Genomic DNA, 23265 nt, shown 5'->3' with positions numbered 1-23265 from the left:
CTCGAGGAAGGTGCTCATGCCAGGGAAGTGTGCCTGGAGAGTAACATAAGAACAGCCTGGCGGATCAGGCCAATGGCCAATGGTCAGGGGGTCAAGCAGATGTCCCAGCACCATAGCTGTCAACATTTCCCTTTTTGAAGGGATTAAAAAATGATTCCTCCCAAGAAAGGGGAAAAGTTGACAGCTTTGCCCAGAACAAGAGCCTCTCCCCTCCTGCCCTTTCCAGCAACTGGTCTTCAGAAGCCCCGTCCTCTTGAAATCTGCACCCCAGAGGCTGTGGGGTGGTGGGAATTTTGCCCTCTTGATTTTAAATGTTCTTATTTCAAGCCGTTGCCCAATTCTTGACCCCGGGAGTCTCCTGTGGATGTGTTCTTCTGGCTTGCGCCAGCGGCCGTTTGAACTTCCCTCCAAAGGGAGCTTCCAGAGGTGGAGTTTGCGCCTCTGCTGTTGAGAAACGGGCTGGAGAGGAGCAAGGGCGATGGGGGGGGGGGGAGAAAGAGCAGCGGCAGCAGCAGCAGCAGAGAGTGAGGAGGCTGCGGCTCAGCCTGCAGTAATCAAAGGGAGGGAGGGAGGGAGGGATCTCCTCCTCCCCCCTCCTCCTGGCGAGGGGTCAACCGGGCCGGGCTCGCCCCTCCCTGCCTGCAGCTCTGACCGGCCTCCCGCTTCCCTCGCGGTCCCTGGACGGGGCTCCCTCTCTTCTGCCCCCCCCCGCCCCCCACCTGCAGTGACCCACTTTCTCTGCAGCGCTCCGAGGCGCGCATCCCCAGCTGCCCCCCCCCGCCGCGGTTGGAGGAAATGTTCCTGGGGAGGAGGCCTTCTCCCCCAAGAGAAAAAGGTGCCCCCCCTTCCCCACGGGGGTGAGGAGCTGACTTTGCCCTCTAGGCGGGGGGGGGGGGGAGGGAGGGGGGAGATACGTTTTGAAGGGCGGCCCAGTAGAGCCAAGGCGCGGAAGTTCGGGGAAAGGGTGGCGGGGGGGGGGGGCTTGGGGGGCGCCTCGGTTTGACCCGAAGGGCAGCCAAGCCGGGCGCAGGGAATCAGCGTTTCGGCTTCTTGCTGCGCCTCCCTCCGAAGGAGAGGACCCAGGCGTCCGGGCCGGCGGGAGGCTAACTGAGGTGAAGCGGGCTCGGGCGCCCGTGAGCGCGCCACTCGGCTGGGGATGGGACCCAGGCGTCCGAGGCCCGGCCGCGCGCCCATTCCTGCCGCCCTCCTCCCTCCTTCCTTCCCCGGTGACGCGCTCGGAGAAGGGAGGGAGGCGCTGGGCGCGCTCGCTGCAGCATTTTCCCGGGCAGGTCCGGAGCGCGGGGCTGGGAGACCGGCGGAGGGGGGTCCTTGTGGGCTGGCGGGGGGGGGGGAAGGCTGGAGGCGCGCGCCCTGCGGCGGCGGGAGGGGGGAGGCGGAGGAGCGGGGGCGGGGGTTTCCCCCCCTCCCGCCGCCCGGCTGACGCGCGCCCCCCCTCTCCGCCTGCAGCTGGATGGCTGGGTGGCCGAGAAGGAGGCGCTGATGGCCGGCGAGGCGCCCCCCCGGGACAAGGACGCGCGCCACCAGCGGGCGCCCAAGCGATGGCTCCGGCACCGCGCCTTCATGGCCGAGCTGGCCCAGAATAAGGAGTGGCTCGCCAAGATCGAGAAGGTGAGTTCAGCACCGCGGACAGGGACGGAGCGGGCCGAGAGGGACGGAGAGCGCCTCGGCCCCCCCCCCCGCAGCGCGTGCATGCGCGCGCCCGCCTCTCTCCCCCCTGCACGTGTTGATGTACACATCCGTGCTGTGATGCGAAGCCCCCCCCCCCCCGCAGCACGGGCTTTCTCCCGCCCCCTCCTTTCCGACCTGCTGAGATGCGCGGGGGTCCCAGGGTCCTCCTGCCCCCATCAGGGGCCTGGGTGGGTCAGCCTGGGGTCTCCCCGGCTTTGGCCTGGTTTGAAGAGCCCTGTTTTTTTGGGGGGGGTGAGAGTTGATGCTTCCTTCCTTGATGTCTGGCCCCAGGCCTCATCCAGCTCAGCCACCAGTGGGGCCCAGCTCCAGAGCTTCTCCCCTCCCCAAGAGACATCTTGACCCAGGGATTCAGGGGTCCTGGTGATGCCCTGGTTTGTGGAGGAGGTGCAGAAGGGGGGGGGGAGTCAGCCTGGAAGCTAAAAAAGAACACGAAGCCCTTTTTTGTAATTTATCTGAACTGTTTTAATTTGTGTGAGTCCCAGTCTGGGGAAATGTGATATAAATCAATAAATGATATGTTTTGATACTGATGAGAGTTGCCCGAGGCCTCAAGACTCCCACTTGCTCAGAGAGGTGCCCTTTGGTGGAGGTGGGGAGGGATTTCCCCCTTGGATCAGTGGGTCAGTGAATGCTTTCCTTCCCCTCAGCTGCCTCTGTCTGTGGGACATGTGCTTTTGTGGGGGTCTGGGGTCATTTCCCCCACCTGAGGCCCCTGGAAGCCGTTTTCCTTCTTTCTCGCTATGGCACTTTGGGGTCTGCCTTGTGTGCCTTGATCTGGGGCTCAGGGCTGGGCGTGTGGGCCTGTTTGGGGGCAAGAAAGTTGCTTGAGTTCCAGATCAAGGAGTGTGGGGTCTGGGTCCTGTCATGGCCATTCTGCTTGGAAGGCAGGTTGTGGTTAATCAGCGGTGAGTGAACAGCACTCTGCACGTGTTCAGGTGTGCTTTTGTCATTGCTCTCATTGGGTTGGCTAACCTCAGACTGTGTGCCCCCCTTACAGTGGCAGCCGTGACCCCTGGCACCTGAGTTTTGTGGGGGGAGGGGCTTGTTTGTTTTGGTACAGAGAAGCATCTGTTGTTGTTGTTGTTGTTGTTGTTGTTGTTGTTGTTGTTGTTGTTGCTGGATGACGTGAGCTCCAGCTCAAGGGGTCTCCTCAGACAGAGGTGGGTCATCTCAGTGAGGACTTAGCTGCTTGGCATTTAGCTGCCTTGGGACCAAGGTTCGTTCTGGAGCTGGTTCCTGGCTCAGATAGAAGCTGGAGGCCGTTCTCATGGGGGTGGTTGCCATTCTGCCCCCTTGAGACTGAGATTTGGAGGGATTCTGCATCCCGGCCATGACTTGGGCAGGGCGGCCTTTGGTCATACCATACCCTGAGTTAGGACAAAATTTTGGGTCCCCAAATATTTCTTATTTTCATGCCCCTCCTCCCTCTTGTCTTCCGCTCTGTGCCCCCTTGGCCTGGATCCCTGCGCAGAGCAACGGCCCCAGTGCCCTCAATCTGGCGTTGGATTGGAGTGACCTGGGAGCTGCCTCCTTTCGGACCTCCTTTCCATCGGCTTGACCCTGTTGTCAAAAAGATTAGCTTGTTTCCAGAGCTGTGAGGAGAGTGAGGAACAGCTCCATGCGTGCTTTGTCCTTGGCCTCTCCAGGGGCAAAGATTTTGGGGGGCTAGGAAAGACACCCCCTCCGGTTCTTCCTGAGACCTTGCAGATGGACTGATGGTCTGTTTTCATCCAAGGCAGCTCCCCATCAGGCCTCTCTCTCCAGCCTCCTGCTGGAAGGAAGCCTTTGTGGCCCTGAGGAGGAGGTGTTCCTCCTCTTCTCCTGTGTGTATGTCTCTTCCTGGTATCAAGGATTTCCCTCTTTTTCCGAAGCTCCAGATTTAGTGGCACCTTCCTTGTTAAGAAGTTCTCGGTGTGCCTTCCATTGTCTCCTGCCCAGGGCAGCTGAGGGACCATATTTCCTCCTACAAACCCACATGGGCTCTGAGATCCCCAGGAGAGGCCTCTCTCTCTCTCTCTCTCTCCCCCGCCATCCTCACAAATCCACTTGGGGATGCTGGAGAGGGCCTTCTTGGTGGTGGCTCCTTCCAGGCAACTTTGGAGCTCTCTCCCTGCTGGCGCCAAACTGGCTCCCTCCTTGCTGTCCTTCTGCTGGCAGGTGAAGCGCTTCTTATTCCAACAGGCCTTTGGAAACCGATTTTTTTTTTAAAGAGAGAAAGGGGTTTTAATAGTGCCCTGCTGTTTTCAATATCTGCCTTTTAATAGATTTGGTTTTTATTAGAGTCCAATTACTTTTTAACAGTCATGTTTTTAGATTTCTATATCTTAGCTGTGTTTTTTTGGGAGATATAAATAAATATAGCAGCAGCAGCAATGATTTGACGGTCATTCCTCGGAGCTGGTTTTTTCGGTGGCGATGCATTTTTGAATCCTCAGCCGCTGTTTTGCCAAGGTGGGGATCTGATGGTTGTTGTTGTTGGACCTCGGCTTGCAAGTGTGTTTTTGCAGAGAATCAACGCCTGCCTTCCGGGGTAGCGAGCGAGTGAGTCTCTCCATCTGCGCCGGAGAGGCGGTGGGAGGGAGGCCTGCTGGGGCGCCGACTCCTGCAACGTTTGGGGCCTGCTGGGCATTTTCTTGTTGGCAACACGCCACCCTGTGATCTCTCACAGCGCCAGCCGTGCAGATGGCGGCTTGGAGGCTTCTCAGAGGCCCAGGCTCCCCACCACATTGGGGGAGGGATATTGATCAGTCCAGTTGGGGGGTGAGGAGGGCTGTTAGGGGAGGCAACGGTAATTGCCAGGGGATCCAACTGAGAGCGTGGCGGTCTCTGGCTTTTCGGGGGAGCAAAAGAGGCACTGAGTCAGCTGCTTGCGTTTGCTCTGCAGAGTTTCTGGAAGATCTCTCCGATCCGTTGCGAAACGGCGCCTGCAGCCAGTTTTTGGACTTGGCAGGCAATGTTGAGAGGCCGGGAGAGCTCAGCCTGTCTGTGGCCTGAGATGGAGCGTCCCATGGTAGCCTCCCTCTTCTCTTCTCTTCCCTGCCCCTGTTGGGCTGATCCTGGGGGCGCAACGGAAGCAGGTGGGAGCTGAGCGAGAGCCCTTTTGCTATTGGCCAGGAAGGTGGAGGCGTCCTCCCCGTAAAGGGTTAAGGCTGCCAGGTTGCCATGGTGGGTCCCTCAGGTTGCCATGGTGGGTCCCTCACACCTTGGTGGGGACCGGAGGGTGGCATCTGTGCCACTTCTGGGATGGCCCTGTGGGCAGCAGGGGCCCCTCAAAGAGCCAGCACATGGGGTGGGGGTGAATGGTGTTAAGAGCTATTGCAAGGGGGGCAGGAATGGTGTTCTGGGGGTCGTGCCCCCCTGCCCTGCCCCTCTGGTTCCCCCACAAAGTGAGGCCTCTCTGGCTGATGCAAGCAAGGCAGTTATTTCAGCCCCCGTTGGGCGATGTTGGGTTTTCACTGGGTGACAAGAGAGAATATGTTACCATATGGTATTTGACAGCCTTGAACATGCGCAGAGTGGATTTCTGCCGTCACCGAGCGTTTAATCCCACCCAGCCAATGATTGTCCAGCCTTTCTGCCTAGTCTGCCCCTTCGTGAAACATTCAGGCCGTCAAAACAGAATAACTTCCTACGTTTTGCAACGAGCTAAATCGATAATATAAGATGAGACAGTTGTTTACTTTCAGCTGGGAGTCAATTTTGACCTCCCCGAATGCACTTTGAGCCTTTCAGGTTTGTAAATGTTCCGTGAAGTACATGCACAGTTCGAAGGTACAACAGGCAGAATAATATACAACTGCAAAAATGTCTGCACTTAGACACAAACCCTTTTGCTGCCACCCTGAATAAGAGCAAGAGGGGAAGAGGAGAAAAGTGTTTCCTTTTATTTGCAAATGTTTGGCAAAGTAAGCAAAGATGGCAACTGTTTTCTTACGCCTCTCATTCCTGTCTCACAGTTGGAGAAGTAAAGCCGGGTGGATCCACTGATCCCTTTTGATTTTTATGGAATCTGCCTTCCATAAAGTGCATGCCAGGCGGGGGCTGACTATGTCTCTTAAACCTCCTGAGCTGGCAAATGTTTCAGAGAATTAGAGGACAGAGTTGTCTTGCAGCCCCCCCCCCATCCTGCTAAGATAGAATTGCAGAACTGTAGAGTTGGAAGGGACCCCAGAGGTCATCTAGGCCAACCCCCTCTTGCAATGCAAGAACCACAGCAATGGCATCCCTAAGAGATGGCCATTCAACCTCTGCTTTAAAAGCCTCCAGTGGAGGGGAGAGTCCCAGCTTCCAATCCACCCTCAAGCAGCTCTTACTGTCAGAAAGTTCTTCTGAGGGCTCCCTTGGACAAAAAGCAAAGACACCAACCAGGATAACTGGAGCAAAACAGCAGCCAGGAGGCCTGGTCTTGATTGAAGACTGTGGCCACAGGACTCCCACCTGCCACCAGGTGGAACAAGATGGAAGCCCTGAAGAAAAGAGCCCCCAAACTTTTATTAGCTGCTCATCCCCATGTTACGCCCCCCCCAAACTACATCACTCATACATCATGGTTACATCATGAAAGGGGAGGTCTGGTGGCAGGAATCTGAGCATCCTGGACCCTCCCCCATGGTTCCCCTTGCCCTCCACCAAACACCCATCAAGTGTCACAAAAGAGATATTTACATTTCTCTGTTTCCCAGCCAAATTAATCACGCCCTTTTGTCTTCATCTGGGTTTGTTATTTCTGGCATGGCTACCTGTCTGGCACTCAGGTATCAGGAGGCCAGGGATCATCAGTCAGGCAGAGGGGCTGCTGAGGAGCTGAGCTCACAGGTCTAGATGAATTTCTGAAGTTTTCCCAGTGAGCCAGTACAGAGATGCATTGATCAGTGAATTCTTACCTTTGGTATCGTGCAGCAAAGGCCCTTTGAATGGATAGGAAGAAACTGTGATGAAGTGTTTTGTGGGGACAAATCACAAAAGTCACAAGAGTGATTGTGCTGACTTTGGTAGTGGGCTGCATGTGCATGATATCTGCTGCAGGGGCAACACTCCCCCCCCCAACCTGTACATAAATTCCTGCAACATTGTGACTTGAAGCCATGGGTTTGAGTCCTGCCCTCCAGAGCCGGGGGGAAACAAACTGGTTCCCTCTTCCATGTGACAACCCTTCAGATCTTTGAAGATGCCTCTCCTATCCCCTCTCAGTCTCCTCTCTTCCAGGCTAAAAATCCCCAACTCCTTCAACCGTTCCTCATTAGGCTTGGTTTCCAGACCCTTGATCTTGGTCTCCCTCCTCTGCTCACCTTCCAGCTTGTCAATATCCTTCTTAAATTGTGGCGCCCAGAACTGGACACAGAATTTCAGGTGTGGTCTGGCCAAGGCAGGATAGATCAATTTATTTTTCTCTTGTTTTGTCATGGCTGCTTGGTTACAATTCTGCTCAGAGTTTATTCCTGGTTTTAGAGGTTTCCCCTGAGGAAGAAAGTTTGCATTCGTGAAACACAAAGTTGGGCTCTGATAAACTCTGGGGCTTCTGAGACTCTGTTTCCCCTTGGCTGCCTTCTCACGGTGCTTCTGGGTGGGAGGGAGGCAATTTCACAGGCCAGGGGACTGCTGTGGCAGGCTCTGACCCCTTGCCTTGCCTTGCCCTCCGCTGGCAAAAATGGCTCTTTTGGTGGGAGAGATGGCAAGGGGCTCTCCAGTAGTCCCTGAGACAAAACATGGCGCTCCCCCATCTGATTCCTCTGCCTTATTCTCTGTGTAGCTGAGCATTAAGACAGTCTGCATTTTTTAAATTTTTACTTATTTATTTCTTGAAAGGTATTCACTGCTTGATTGTAAAAAAACCCACCTCAGCTGACACGCAAAAGCGTCTCTTTAAAGCCATTGTCTATTTTAAGGTGCCTCTTCAACCCGGCCTTTGGCTGATTAATATTCTACAGCTTGTGGGAAAGGGGGGGGGGTTATTGTTTTGCTGTTTTGTTTTACTTGTTTACTTGTTTTTATCCTGCATTTTATTTTGTGAACCCCCCGAGATCTTGTGTTGAAGGGCATTATATAAACCTAATAAACAAACGAATGATAAAACATTCAAAAGGCAAAATCAGCAATAAATTAAGGACAGACTAAAACGGACAGCATCATTCTACATATCCGGGAGGGCTGATCTAAGCAGAAATGTTTTAAGGAGGCACTGAAAAGAGTACAGGGAAATTGCTTGCCTGGTGTCCAGTGGCAGGGAGTTCCGCATCTCCAGGGCCTTGTCTTGCGTTTGGAATTTTGCCCCCGACCCCAAATAAAACAGCAGAACAACCTGGGTGCTCTTGCAGGAGGTGTGTGCCTTTCCCAGGGCCAGGGGGAGGGATCCCTTTCTGCAAAGAGGGTTTGGGCTCCTCGGGGCGCGCAGGCAAATGGCTCCCGGCTCTCTGTCCCCAGGAAGGCCAGCAGCTGATCGCGGAGAAGCCGGAGCTGGCTGAGACGGTGAAGAAGAAGCTGGGCGAGATCCGCCTGTGCTGGGCCGAGCTGGAGTCCACCACCCAAGCCAAAGCGCGGCAGCTGCTGGAGGCCACCAAGGCCGAGCACCTGGTCCAGAGCTACAGCGACCTCGACAAGCGGCTCCTGTGCATGGAGAGCCAGCTGCACCTGGTGGACTCCGGCCCGGACCTGGCCAGCGTCAACAGCAACCTCAAGAAGCTCCAGGTGGGTCTCGAGGGGGGTGGGAGTCTGGTGGGGCACAGGGCTGGCATGTTGGGGTGGGGCTGTGGGAAGAGGCAGGGGTTTCTGGGGTGCTGGCCCAGACCCCCCTGGATGGGGTGGGGAGCAGATTGCCCTCTCCAGCGAAGCACACATAATGCTGGCTGTGCAGCTGTGACTCGGGGGGGGGGTCTGCAGGCATCTGCTGTCGGCTCGTGAGCCCCCCATCACCAGGAAGAGTCAGGCTAACCTCCCCAGCGGACCCTTCCATACCACCCCTGCTTTCTAGAGGGGCACTGGGAAGGATGGGGGGGGGGTGTCTTGCAGAGCAGCCAGGCCAAGCCAGACCCCCAGCCACAAGAGGAACCTGCTGGATCAGGCCAAGTGGCCCATCTAATCCAGCAGTGGCCAAATACCTCTAAGAATCAAGATAGACTGCCTCTGGATCTGGAGGCTCCATCAGAACCTGAGTGCCTGGCTGCTGGATCAGGGCAGTGGGCCCCCCTAGTCCAGCACCCTGACCTCACAGTGGCTGACCTGGGAAACCTTCGAGCAGAATCCGAGCCCCAGAGCAGCCCTCTCCCCTCCTGCGGCTTCCAGCAAGGGGGATTCCGAAGCACGGCTGCCTCCACCATTTCATCTCCGCACCTCCGTCTCCCGGCATCTCTTGAACCCGCAGCGCTGGACAAACCTCGCCTGCCAGGGATCCCTTCCGGGCCCAGGGAGATGCGTGGGGTTGGGCCTCCTTGTGTGCTGCCTCCATGAGCGGGGCCAGAGTTGGGCCCTGCCAGCCTCGCTGTCCCCTTTGGGGACGCTGCGCTCACGGGGGAGACCAGCCGGGCCTGGGAGCTGGACCACTGCAGCTCACATCCCTTCTCTTCCTCCTCTGAAAAGTTGTAACTCGTCTTTCCTGGGGGAAACAGTCCAAGGAGGCTCCCGAGATAGAAGAAGGAAGCCATAAAACCTGAATTAACAAGACCAATAAAACCCGACTCCCCAAACGCATAACAACAACGAGACAGAAATAGGCTCCGTAAACACGGCAGGAAGAAATTGTAGCAGCCCCAACGCTCAAATCCTGGCGCAGTCTGTGCTCTGTCCAGAGGCAGCTCTGGCAAGCTCAATCTTGGCCATTGGCAGGTGAGGCGAACCTTCCCCAAAGGGGTGGCGTTTCAGAGCCCGGGTTTGACCACAAAGGGGCTCCCTCCCCATTCCCGACAAGGTGATGGCCCCTGACTGATGGCTTTGGCAAGCGTGCAGGTTGACGTGGGAGACAGCAGTTTGGCGCAGTGGTTTGAGGGCTGGGCTGGGACCTGGGAGAGACCAGGGTGCGAATCGCCACTTGGCCGTGGCGCTCACTGGGTGTCCTTGGGCCAGTCGCTGCCTCTCTCAGCCTTCACCTGCCTCACAGGGTTGTTGTGGGGGTCAAATGAGGAGGAGGAGGACCAAGGATAGCCCCCCTTGAATCAGCTGAACCCCTTTTTAAAGGCAGCCCCACACAGAGTGCATTGGGTAGTCCAGAGGGGAAGCAAGAACAGCCTGCCACCTGCGGAGGGTTAGAGCAGGCACCTCCGGAAAAAGAGGTCTGGCCACCCCCAAAGCCTGAGAAGTCCGGGGGGCCCCGATTCCAGAAGTGCCCCCAGACTACAGACCTGCATCCTTGGGGGGCGCAGCAACCCCATCAGTCACAGGTTGGGTCCCCAGTCCTGGAGCAGCTCTGCCTTCTCCGGATTCGGCCCCGCTGTGTTTGCTCTGCTCCATTATACAGTGGGACCTTGGTTCTCAAATTTAATCCATTCTGGAAGTCCGTTCCTAAACCAAAGCATTCCAAAACCAAGGCGCGCTTTCCCATAGAAAGTCATGCAAAATGTATTAATCCATTCCAGACTTAAAAACAACCCCTAAAACAGCAATTTAACATGGATCTACTGGGACCATTGATCCATAAAATGAAAGCAATAATGTACGATACTATACAATAAATAAGACAGTATGGTAGATGATAAAAATTTATTTTTCTTCTTACCTGCACTGATGGTAGTCCTTGTTTGTTTGCAGCCACACAACCAATCAATCAGTAGCTGAACTGGGTTCTACACAGTCACAAAAACAAATCAACTGAAAAAGCCTCAGAAACAAAAACTCAAAATAAAGAGCAAAAACAAAAGTGCCAAACTGAATCCTCTCCAGAAGTCCGTTTGACTTCTGAAATGTTCGAAAACCAAGGCGCAGCTTCTGATTGGTGCAGGCAGGTGCCCCGGAAACAAAAGCCGGCAGCCGCATTGGACATGTGGCTTCTGAGAAACGTTCGAAAACCGGAATGCTTACTTCCGGGTTTTCAGCGTTTGGGAACCAAGATACCACTAATCTTCCAACTCTGAACTTCTGACGTTCTCTTGAGTTGTGCTGGAAGGGGGGGGCATCTGTCTCTTGGTGGCCCCGCACTCCACGTCCCCAGGTGACCCCTCCTGGCTGCCCCTCCGTACCAAGAAATGCCTTGCCAAATAGACAGCTAGCATCTTAAGGTTGAAGGCTGCAGCCCAGCCTCCTTCCTGCCCTGCAAGTGAGTGATCCTGTGTGGATCCCTCTGCACGGAAAGTTAGCGCTGCCAGGAAGAAAGTGGGCCTGGAGGCTTCCTCCCGGAGGTGCTTCCTTTCTACAATTTGGTCTCTTTTCAATCTCTCCAGGATGGCGGCCATCACGGCCTCCTGTTTTCAGACCTTGAGTGGGGCTTGGCAGCTGAATGGGGAAGGGGGGGCAGGAGAGAAGCAGCTGCTGCTTTGACTGGACAGGGGGTCTCTCAAGGGGGGCCAATCCTGCCATCACCCCTTCTCTGCGAGGTTTTCTTCAAGAGAGACTGGGAAGAGGGTGGGTGTTTTTTAAAAAGTTTCCCCTTTGATTTGTGGGTCCGTGTGACTGCGCACACCCCTGCAACGGAGGGTGGGGGGGCTCTTTGTCAGCACCAGGCAAAGTCAACCCTTCATTTAGCCCTGGGGGGAGACTTCTTAATTTAAAAAGCCCGATCCCTCTTGCTTTACTTGAGCTGAAAACTGGAGCCAGTGGTGGCTTAGTGGGGAGAGTGCAGGAGAAGAAGGACCCGGAAGAGACCAGGGTTCAAATCCCCCCCCCCATGAAGCTCCCTGGGTGTGACCTCGATCTCAGTCCCTGCCTCTCAGCCCAGCCTCCCTCACAGGGTTGTTGTGGAGATAAAATGGGGGGGGCGGGGAGACCAGGTATGCTGCCTTGACCTCCTTGGAGGAACAGCTGGGATAGAACTGCAATGAAGTCAGAGACCCAAGCAGTTGGGGGGGGCAGATGGAGTGGGTGCCTCTCGGGGGCGCAGGGGGGCTGCTTTCCCCTGGGGCCGTGGGGGGCCTTGCTTCCCCCTCCTCCCCCGGGAGCCACGCGCCATCTGGGGAGGGGGAGGGGCAGCCCGGCTCCCCGGCAAGAGGGGGGCTGGCTGGCCGGCCAGCCGCCTCCCCCCTCACACCAACCTCTCCCTTTTCCCTCCCCAGCAGCCCCCGGCAGGGCAGAGGCGGCCATTGCTCATCACATCCTAGTGTGCGATTTGTCTCATCACGCTGCATGGCGGTACAGTAGCCCTTTTCTTTGACTCCATCTGTCTCGCCTTTTTTGCATTTCTGCTTTCCTCCCCCCCCCACCCCCGTTTTCCCAAGGAGATGCTGGAATGGGAGGGGACGGACGGACGGACGGACACAGAGACCCCTCCCCATCTCCTTCCCCCTCGTTTCTCCTCCATCTGCTTTCTTCTGTTTCCCATGTTTCCCATGAACTTTCGCCAGCTGCCAGGAATCGCTTGCCTGCCTGCCTGCCCCCTCCATGGCACCACCCCCCTTCCCAACACGCTGCGCTTGGTAGTCTGGGCTCGGGGGGGGCACTGGGAGCAGGGGGGGCAGAGGGACGGGGGCCTCAGGACGGGGGCCGGGGGCTCCCCTGGTGAGTGGGTGCCAGGGGCAAAGGCTCTTGGAGGTTGCCAGGCCCCCATCTAGACCACTCTTCCATCCCCCCAAGCGTGTGGGTCAGCCATTGTTCAGCAAATGCACCTGCAATGGCCCTGATCCTGCCGCTGTGCAGACAGGGGAGTGTGGAGGTCCAGGTTGCTCCGTAGGTGTAGGACAGGACAGCCACAGGCTTCCGTAGTCGTTCTCCAGGCATCTGATTTTAGGGGCCCTGAGATGAGCAGATTCCTGAGGGTGCGGAGGATTTGCTGCTCAAGACTTGTCTGCCCCACGGCTCCCAGGGAGGAGGGGTGATGCTGACAGCAAGTCAGGCTGCCTTGGGCTGGGAGAGAATGGTGTGCCGTCCTCCCATTTTGAGCATGCAGGCAGGAGCCAGGGGCAGCGTGAGACCCAGCCCCATGGAAAGGGACCCGGCAGAGAGCTCGGAGGAGACGGGGCCGTCCGGTTCATGGCCGGTGTTTCCCCTCCTGCCTTGTGCCCGCACTTGCCTCTTCCCGCTGGCGGAGCCCCTCCTGGCCCGGCCCAGCCCCCTCCTCCTCTTCCTCTTCCTCCTCTCTGTCTTGCAGACGATGGAGACGCAGGTGGAGGAGTGGTACAGGGAGGTGGGGGAGCTGCAGGCCCAGGTGGCCGCCCTGCCCTTGGAGGCGGCCAGCAAGGAGATGGTGGACGAGCGGCAGAACGCCGTGGGCACCCGCATCGTGCGCCTCATCGAGCCCCTCAAGGAGCGCCGGAGGATCCTGCTGGCCTCCAAGGAGGTGCACCAAGTCAGCCACGACCTGGAGGACGAGATCGTAAGTGGGGCGCGGGGGAGGGAAGGGGGGGATCTGAAACCAGGCCCTCAGAAGGGAGCAAATCCGATTGTGGGAATGTTCAGGGAGGCAGGAGAGGATAGATTGTTCATTAATATCCTTCCTAACTTGCGCTAGCAAGTTCCTTTACTTATCAGAGTTTCACATTCCCCTTTTAAACTCACAGCGGATAACTGGATGCAGGCTTGTGTAAGCCTCTCACTATTACGCCCCTGGTAATTTCCCTTATATCCCTCTTAAAAGAATAAACACACCAAAATCTTGTCTAAAGTATATAAAAGACGTTTACTCACATCATCAGTTCACAGTTGGATCCTTGAAGGCAGACTTAGTTACAAAGGATATACATGTGGATCTATCCCATTTGGGGATAATCCCAGGGTCCTCTGGTGGCTAGAGCATCTCTTTGGTTACCTGGACAGGTAGGGTCACTCCCACTCCTAGTCACATGCAAGAGGAAGGATGCTCCAGGCCAGGAGGAAACAGGAAGTTTTTGACTGGCTGGTCCAAACATCCCCTTTCATGTCTACTCTAGGAAAACAAGGAATGTTGTACTTGACTGCTACTTATGTATCGCATCCCACACTGATTGCTAGAAAGGCAGGCAGAGAGAGGAAGCTAGATCTCGCAGGGTCTACAGAAAATCCTCCCTGTGAGAGCCACTCGTGTCCAGACAGGTAAAGGGGCACAAGCGTCCTGGCCTGCTCTCTCTGTGATCCCTGCTATGGGATCTCTTCTCTGCATGCTTCATCAATGACCAGGGATGTAGGACATTTGCCGAGTCTGAGTTTCTGCTCCAATCCTATTCTAAACTACAGTGGACGCTCAGGTTGCGAACGTGATCCGTGCGGGAGGCATGTTTGTAACCCGCAGCGCCGCGTCTGCGCACGCGTGGGTCACGATTCAGTGCTTCTGTGCTTCTGTGCATGCGCGAACGCCAAAACCCAGAAGTAACCTGTTCTGGTACTTCTGGGTTCGGCGTGGTGCGCAACCCGAAAACGCGCAACCTGAAGTGTCTGTAACCCGAGGTATGACTGTATGTATAATATACCGTATTTTTCTGTGTATAAGACGAGGTTTTTTATAAAATATCATCTTACACACGGGTGGTGCATTGGGGGGTGTTATATGTTGCTTCCTGGAGGCAGAGAGTGTGATTGGTTGCTGCGGCAAGGGCTGGGCTGGGCTTGATTGGCTGTCACTGCGGCAATTGGGCGGGCGATTGGCGGCTTCTTCCGGCGAGGGGACATTGGACTGCAGGCGTTTGCTCAACAACTCTGGGCATTTCCCCCCTATTTCCCCCCATTTTCTTTATTTGGAGTCCCCCCAAATAGGGAGTGTCTTATACACGGGGGGGAGGGGGGGTGTCTTATACACAGAAAAATACAGTGTGTGTTTATTAAAAGGGGGAAATACCAGGAAATCCAGTCTTGAGTGAAGCATCCTGGATTACTTAAAAGGCTAAATCTAGCTTATCGACAGCCTTCTTATTTTGCTGCAAAGGGGATGTCCTCTGCTGAACTCACAGATGTGAGTAAGGAGGGATAATATCTAAGAATATATCCTCTCCTAGTTTCTATACACATCCCTGCAGGGAGGGGCGGCCCCAAGCGCACTGGGGGCTCACAGCCTTTGGGGTTGGGAGCAAAGTCTGCTTCCTGGGGGCTTTGGAGGTCAGGCTCGTCTGACGGAGGTTGCAGAGGTCACAGTGGCGCCACCAAACCAGAAGCATGGATCACGAGGGACAGTGGCCTTTGTGAGGACTGCCCAGGAGCACAGTCTGGCCGCATCTTCCACGGGGTTTGGGTTCCAAGGATTCCGCAAAAATCACATATACCCCCAAACCTTTTATTTCTTAATAAAAGTTGTTTATTGTAGGCAATGCATAACTCGGATGTGGGAATGTTCAGGGTGGCAGAAGAGGATATATTGTTTATTAATATCCTTCCTATCTTGTGCTAGCAAGTTCCTTTACTTAGCAGAGTGCATTCCCCTTTACACAGCAGATAGCTGGTTGCAGGCTCGTGTCAGCCTCTCACTATTATACAATTCAGTCTCAGATTGAATTGTATGTTCCTGGTAAGTTCCCTTGAATCCCTCTTAAAAGAATAAAGACGCCACAATCTTAATCAAAGTCAATAAAAGAAATTTACTCACATCAGTTCACAGCTGGATTCCTGAAGGCAGACTTAGTTACAAATATGTACATGTGGATCTACCCCATACTGAGGAATGATCCCAGTGCCTCTGCTGGCTGAGAGCCAGTCTTGGCTAAAAGCTGGTCAAACGAAGAAGGAATTTTGAAGAGCCATTGGTTGTAAGGTGTCTTTGGGGGAGCGATGAGTCCCCCCCCAAATGTGATGGGTCCTCTTTCCACCTGTGCTTTGGCTCCGATGCCAAGGGGGGGGGCTGTCCCTCTTCCACCATTAGGAATTGTACTCACGGGGGGGGGGGCACTTTTCTTTTTCTCCCCCACCCGCTTGTAGATCTGGGTGCAGGACCGGCTTCCCTTGGCCACGTTGAAGGATCACGGGAGCAACTTGCAAACGGTCCAGCAGTTCATCAAGAAGAACCAGGTGCGAAGAGGAAGCCGTGGGGGGGGCAGAGTGTGTGGGAGGTGCTGGGGAGCCCCAGGACAGGGGGGAAGAACAATGGGGGGAGCCTGTTTTGCCCTGGATTCAGAAAAGCAGAGGCTGGTGGCCTAGGAGAGCCCCGAAATCAGAGGCGCCACCACCATCTGGACAGTTCCTTCTGGGCCATATAGAGACAGTGTGGTGTAGTGGTTAGAGCAGTGCCAGATTTACATATAAACTGAACAAGCTCTAGCTTAGGGCCCCACTCTCTTGGGGGCCCAAAAAATGTAAAGGGGAAAAAACTGGATGTACATTTCCAAAATATAAGATAAAAAAACAAATAAAATAAAACCTACCTACAGCAACCGTGTTTTGTGCTGCGTAGGATCCTAGGATGTAAGTCATGGGCCCCGCCTGCTCACCTGCCCCCTCAAATATCCCTGGTTTGCTCCTTTCTATATATAGGGCGCCTGCATTCTGCATGGACTGCTTGCAGGGCAACATGGGCAAAGGGCTTGAGATGCCTATGAGGTCCATAAATTACCATCTAGCATCTATTCAACACAAAAAACAGTGGCAATTTGTTGTGGACAAAGGACGGCTGGGCATGGAAAGGGCCCCATTACCTTCAGGAGCTGAGGGCCTCATCAAACCTCAACCTGGCCCTGGGTTAGAGAGTCGGATTAGGAGACCCGGGTTCGAATCCTCCCCTTGGCATGACCTCGGGGGCCGGTCACTTACTCTCAGCCCAGCCTACCTCACTGGGAGGTTGTTGTGGGGATTAAATGACGAAGGGGGAAGAGCCCGAAAGCCACCTTGAGCTCCCTGGAGGACCAGTGGGGTGCTGGGGTAAACATGACAAACCCTTGAATACAATTTGAAAGCCTCTCCCTCTTCGCGGTCGCCAGAACCTCCGCCGAGAGATCCAGGTGCACAAGCCCCGCATGGAGGACGTGCTGGAGCGCGCCAGGGGCATCGCCACCATCAAGACCCCCGAGGTGGACCCCGTGCGGCTGCTGCTGGAGCAGCTCTCGGAGATGTGGGGCGCCCTCCAGGAGGAGACCGAGCAGCGGCAGCACCTGCTGGACGCCACCTACCAGGTGGAACAGTTCTACTTTGACGTGGCCGAGGTGGAGGCCTGGCTGAGCGAGCAGGAGCTCTTCATGATGAACGAGGAAAAGGGCAAGGTGGGGAGACGGGCCCGGGGACCCCCACATTTTGGGCCGGGGGGGGAGGCGGGCAGCTTGTCGGAAGGCGCTGGGCAGGCCAGACTCAGCTCTGCCTCCATGGCTTCTGGGAGGGGGGGGGTTGTGTGGGAATGTTCAGGGGCGCAGGAGAGGATATCTTGTTTGATAATATCCTTCCCAACTTGCGCTAGCAAGTTCCATAACTTAGCAGTGTTTTAAACATTCCCCTTTAAACACACAGTTTCAGGGTAGCTGGTTTCAGGCTTGTGTAAGTTTCTCAATATAGATTCCTGGCAAGATCTCTTATTTCCCTCTTAAAAGAATAAACACGCTACAATCTTATTTAAGATACAGTGGACGCTTAGGTTGCGAACGTGATCCATGCGGAATGCACGTTCGCAACCCACAGTGTTTGCAGCCTGCAGTGGCGCGTCTGCGCACGCACGGGTTGTGATTCTGCACATGCGCAAACCACGATTTAGTGCTTCTGCGCATGCACGACCACCAAAACGTGGAAGTAACCCGTTCCAGTACTTCCGGGTTTCAGCGGGTGCGTAACCCAAAAAAAGGGAACCTGAAGCGGCTGTAACCTGAGGTATGGCAGTATATAAAAGTAGTTTACTCACAGCATCATCAGTTCACAGATGGATCCCTGAAGGCAGACTTACAGAAGCACAGTGGACTCTCTAGTTACATATCGCTCTGGATACGTAACTTTCAGGTTACGAACGCGGCAAAACCGGAAGAGTATACTTCCAGGTTTCGCCATGCGCACATGCGCAGAAACGCTCAATCACGCCGCGTACATGCGCAGAAGCAGTGCCTCTGCCTATGGACTTTTTGGGTTGCGGATGGACCCCCGGAACGAATTTAATTCGTATCTGGAGGGTCCACTGTATATACATGTGAGTCTAACCCAGATGGAGATGGTCTCCTTGAAAAGCCAACAGAGCATCTCTAGCCCAAAAAAGAGAGAGCTGTTGCTCCAACGACAAAGCCCAAAAGAGAGGAGAGAGTGTGCTGCGTGCCTCGTCCTTTTGTTACCTGCACAGGTAAGGCCACGCCCACCTCTAGTCACATGCAAGAGGAAGGATGCTCCAGGCCAGGAGGAAACAGGAAGTTTTTGACTGGCTGGTCCAAACATCCCCTTGCATATCCACTCTAGGAAAACAAGGAATGTTGTACTTGACTGCTACTTATGCATCACATCCCCCAGTTTGCTCTGGTGCTTACAAGTTTCCCACGGGGACGTCTGTGCAACCAGGATGTTGCGCTCTAGGTCCCCCTTTGACCTGGTGCAGCATCCGGGTTCTTCTGATGGAACCTCCAGCCCCAGAGGCAGTCTATCTGGATTCCTCGGTCCTTAAGGATCTCAGGCCACTGTGAGAAGAGGAGGCTGGTCTCTCCCGGTGTCCTTATGCCCCCTCCTCTGTCCTCTCAGGACGAACAGAGCACCCTCCAGCTCCTGAAGAAACACCTGATGATGGAACAGACGGTCGAGAACTACGCCGAGACCATCGCTCAGCTGTCGCGACAGTGCCGGGCGCTGCTGGAGCTGGGGCACCCGGACAGGTGGGTCGGCTGTCCTCCCCCCACCTCCTTCCCTGCCCCCTCCTCAGCCCACCCCACTTGGCCCTAGCCCCCTCCCCACTAGGGCTGAGCAATATAGCGAGATACCCTGGTTTGAAGTCCATATCATGATACAGTGGTACCTTGGTTCTCAAACTTCATCTGTTCCGGAAGTCCGTTCCAAAACCAAAGCATTCCAAAACCGAGGCGTGCTTTCCCATAGCAAGTAATGCAAAATGGATTAATCCGTTCCAGACTTTTAAAAACAACCCCTAAAACAGCAATTGAACATGAATTTTACCATCTAATGAGACCCTAGATCCATAAAATGAAAGCAATAATCCGTGTACTGTACTATAAAATAAAGAAGACAGTATTGTAGATGATAAAAATGAAAATGAATTTTTTTCCTTATCTGCACTGATGATAGTCATTGTTTGGATGGGGGGCTTTTATCCGTTTCCGCAGTCACACAATCAATCAATCAATCAATCAATCAATAGGTGGACTGGGTTCCACACGGTCACAAAATCAAATGAACTGAAAAAGCCTTGAAAACAAAAACACAAAATAAAGCCCCAAACTTAATCTGTTCCAGAATCTCTTTGACTTCCGAAATGTTCAGAAACCAAGGCGCAGCTTCTGATTGGTGCAGGTGCCCCAGAAACAATAGCTGACAGCCTCAGTGGACGTTCGGTTTATGAAAGTTGTTCAAAAAGCAGAACACTCACTTCCGGGTTCTCGGCGTTTGGGAACCAGGGCACCAGTGTATCGGCCTATTGCCATCTTTAGCTGGTGGTGTATCACCATGTTGGAAAGCGGCTGTCGCCCGGCCCCCTGGTGCCCTCCCCTCTGACGGTCCTCTTTATTCCGGCAGCGAGCAGGTCAGCCGGCGCCAGTCGCAAGTGGACCGCCTCTACGTCTCCCTGAAGGACCTGGTGGAGGAGCGCAAGGCCCGGCTGGAGCAGCAGTACTGGCTCTTCCAGCTGAGCCGCGAGGTGGACGAGCTGGAGCACTGGATCGCCGAGAAGGAGGTGGTGGCCGGGTCCCCGGAGCTGGGCCAGGACTACGAACACGTCACGGTGAGAGCGGGGAGGGGGGGCTGCCGCCGTCGCACCTGATTGGCATCCATCCCTTTCGGGAGAAAGTATTGCAAAAGCAAACAGACAGACCTCAAAGCGGTTCACAAGAGCAGCTCGAGTTTTCTTTATACAGGCCTTAGGAAATGTCTCCAATATTCATATATGCAGAAGCAATGCACACAGGTTAATACATTAGCAGGATTCTAGAACTACTTGTCATTACATGATGAATGGATTATAAGTCATTGCAAAGGTTCTTTAATTTACAGAGGACATGCAGTATGTTGACAAATAGTGGAACCAAGGAAGGGAGGAGGGGGAAGTCCGCTTGTCTGGTTTTGGTTATGAATTTGTAACGTTATTGTTTTATTTTTGTTATTTTTGGAAAATCAATAAAATATTATAAAAATATGTTTATGAAATGTCTTCAATATTTAAACATTTATTTATCTATTTTTGGTTGATTTGTTGCAGATTTATAGCCAGCCAGATGGGCAGGGTATAAATAATTGCATATGATATGATATGATATTATTATTATTATATTACATTATTTTATAGTCTTACGGACAGAGAAGCAAAGGAAGACATGTAAAAATGAAGGGTTGTGTTCAGCTAACTTTTATTCAGAGCAGACCCATTGAGACCAATGGCCATGACTCACTTCGGTCCATTCATTTCCATGGGTGTATTTTGAGCAAAAGTTAGTTGACTGCAACTCTCTATGTTGTCTATGTCTTGCTATTGTTATTATTTTTAAAAAGCCCTGTGCTTTTGCTCAGCTGCAGTGAGCATGTACAGAGTGCCGTTCTCTTTCAGCTCCGCTGGCAGCACAGTTGCAGCATCTCGGGGACAGAGTCCTTGCAGTTTCTCTGTCTAGTCCCCCCCAGCCCGATGTTCTTTTTAAAATTTTATTAGTTTTACAGTTTAATATTCCACACATCAATCATATAAAGGAAAAATAATAAAATAATTCAAATATCCCCCCATCCTATGATTTCCCTCAACTTCTCCTTCTGGTTCATTACATGTTTGTTACTTCCGCTTAATTTATTTTCTCCCATTTTGTTAATCTTTTAATTAAATGCTCTTATGTTCTTATCACTTATTTGTACCATATTTTTCTTTCCAATTATATCTGACACTTAATTAGTTTCCAACTTGTTCTTTCTTCATCTTTACATTTCTTTTCTTAATTGCAAGTGTTTCCTCAAATCCTGCTAATGAGTCCATTTCTTTACAGTATTTCTGTAGATACAGAATGAACAGTTCCCAATCTTTTTTAATGTCTCTGTTGCCATTGTCACTTGAGTCTTCCTGTGAGTTTCGCCATTTCTACGTATTCCATAAGTTGACTTGCTGTTAGGGCAGTTCATAAAAAACTTTTTTTTGAAAATGCCTGCTCCAAAGGTCTTATCTTACTGCACTAGGGATTATATAGCTATATCTGAAATTTCAGGCATATCAGTTAATATCTTGACCCTCCTCCACTGAATTGAAATTTCAGCCTTCACAACATAGGAAAACGGCCAAGTAAACAGCTATTTTCAAGGAGGAGGGTCAAAATATTAACTGATATGCATGAAATTTCAGATATAGCTATAGAATCCCTAGTGTAGTAAGATAAGGCCTTTGGAGCAGGCATTTATTTTTTAAAAAAAAGTTTTTTATGAACCCCCCTACTTGCTGTTCTTCTTTTGTTGGTATCTTGAATTTTATTGACATTGATGCTGTATTTATGTTGTATTTTATGTTGTTTTTAAGTCGCATTTGAATCAATGTTTTATATTTGCTGTTGGCCGCCCTGGGCCCGGTTTTTAAAGCAGGAAGGGCGGGGTATAAATAAAAAATTATTATTATTATTATTATCATCGTCGTCATCTTGTCCTCTTTCCATTTTGGGGCTAGTAAAATCCTAGCCGCCGTTGTACCGTACCACTTTCCGCTTCCCTGCAGCTGCTGCAGGAGAAGTTCACGGAGTTTGCCAGCGAGACGGGCAGCGTGGGGAACGAGCGGATCTCGGCCGTCAACCAGATGGTGGACGAGCTGATTGACTACGGCCACGCCGACGCCGCCACCATCGCCGAGTGGAAGGACGGGGTGAACGAGGCCTGGGCCGACCTGCTGGAGCTGATGGAGACGCGGGCGCAGATGCTGGCCGCCTCCCACGAGCTCCACAAGTTCTTCAGCGACTGCAAGGAGGTCCTCTCCCAGATCGAGGAGAAGAAGCAGCGCCTGCCGGAGGTGACGGCTCGCGAGGCCAAGACCTCGGCCGGAACCCTCCAGAGGATGCTCAGCTCCTTCGAGCATGATGTGCAGGTCCTGGTGACGCAGGTGAGGCAGAGAGTGTGTGTGTGTCTGTGTGAGGTGTGTAATCCTGTTGTTGCTGTTGAGTCGTGTCCGCCTCTTTGTGACCCCCTGGACCAGAGCACGCCAGGCACTCCTGTCTTCCACTGCCTCCTGCAGTTTGGTCAAACTCATGCTGGTCGCTTCGAGAACACTGTCCAACCATCTTGTCCTCTGTCATCCCCTTCTCCTTGTGCCCTCCATCTTTCCCAACACCAGGGTCTTTTCCAGGGAGTCTTCTCTTCTCCTGAGGTGGCCAAAGTCTTGGAGCCTCAGCTTCAGGATCTGTCCTTCCAGTGAGCACTCAGGGCTGATTTCCTTCAGAATGGATCAGTTTGATCTTCTTGCAGTCCATGGGACTCTCAAGAGTCTCCTCCAGCACCAGAATTCAAAAGCATCCATTGTTCGGCGATCAGCCTTCTTTATGGTCCAGCTCTCACTTCCATACATCACTAATTCACATCCTACATTTATTTATTCATTTTGTTTATAACATTTTTTATTAGTTTTACATTGTGTAACATCAAATCTTCTTTTTAAACCTCTTTGGCTCAAACTGAGCCTATTGACTTCTCTCCCTCCCGTCTAGTGGTATACAAACTTAAATTCTGCATCTTTGCATTTCACTTCCTTTCCTGTTTTTGATATATCATTACCTAAGATATTACATTACTGAACCTGAATAGGTAGTAATTTCATCTTACAGATCTTCAGATAACCCTTCTAGTGATGTTAATTGCTTACATTTCTTTTTCAAATATAAATATAAATTTATTCCAGTCCTTTTGGAATGCTTGATCTTGCTGGTTCCGGATTCTTCCCGCCAGTTTCGCCAGTTCTGCAAAGTCCATCAATTTTATCTGCCCCTCTTCTTTTGTTAGTATTTCATGCTGTTTCCATTTTTTGGGTTAACAAAATTCTTGCCGCAGTTGTTGCATACATGAACAGTTTTTTATCTTGTCTCGGTATCTCTTTACCCACTATACTCAGTAAAAAAGCTACTGGTCATTCACATCATACGTTTAAAGCAGCAAATAGTTAGCCTGTGGAACTCGCTGCCACAAGAGTCAGAGATGGCCACCAACTTGGATGGCTTCAAAACAGGATTGGACAAACGGCTTCTTCCCCCAGTGGCTCTGCTCTCACCATTGGAGGCAGCAATTATTCCGAATCCCAGTTGCTGGAATCCACTGCGGCGGATGAGGCTGCGGCTCTTGGAATCTGCGGCTGCTGGTGGGCTTCCCTTTGGGTGTCTCCTTGGCCACCATGAGGCCGGGATGATGGACCAGGCGGACCATTGGCCTGATCCAGAAGCTCTTCCTATATTGTCA

General features: G+C 53.0%; 1 protein-coding gene across 5 annotated transcripts in view; it reads left to right on the top strand.

Annotated features, from left to right (window-relative positions):
* The window catches only part of SPTBN4 (spectrin beta, non-erythrocytic 4), a 100584-nt gene that overhangs the window by 59829 nt on the left and 17490 nt on the right, over window positions 1–23265 (top strand). For 3 of the 5 annotated variants that reach the window (XM_083516085.1, XM_083516083.1, XM_083516084.1), the window contains exons 20-27: window positions 1468–1629; window positions 8131–8394; window positions 12935–13159; window positions 15664–15753; window positions 16659–16937; window positions 18379–18509; window positions 19384–19588; window positions 21545–21922. In XM_083516085.1, the coding sequence (XP_083372211.1) occupies window positions 1468–1629; window positions 8131–8394; window positions 12935–13159; window positions 15664–15753; window positions 16659–16937; window positions 18379–18509; window positions 19384–19588; window positions 21545–21922 (1734 nt within the window). Of the gene's footprint in view, window positions 1–606; window positions 836–960; window positions 1113–1467; window positions 1630–8130; window positions 8395–12934; window positions 13160–15663; window positions 15754–16658; window positions 16938–18378; window positions 18510–19383; window positions 19589–21544; window positions 21923–23265 lie in introns of those variants that run through there. The other 2 variants (XM_083516086.1, XM_083516087.1) reach the window with 2 other exon arrangements.

The sequence above is a fragment of the Podarcis liolepis genome (assembly GCF_965112155.1).
Source record: "Podarcis liolepis genome assembly, chromosome: 7".
Lineage (NCBI taxonomy): Eukaryota > Metazoa > Chordata > Lepidosauria > Squamata > Lacertidae > Podarcis > Podarcis liolepis.
Note: the sequence above shows the minus strand (reverse complement) of the source record. Positions and strands in the feature narration are given on the sequence as shown.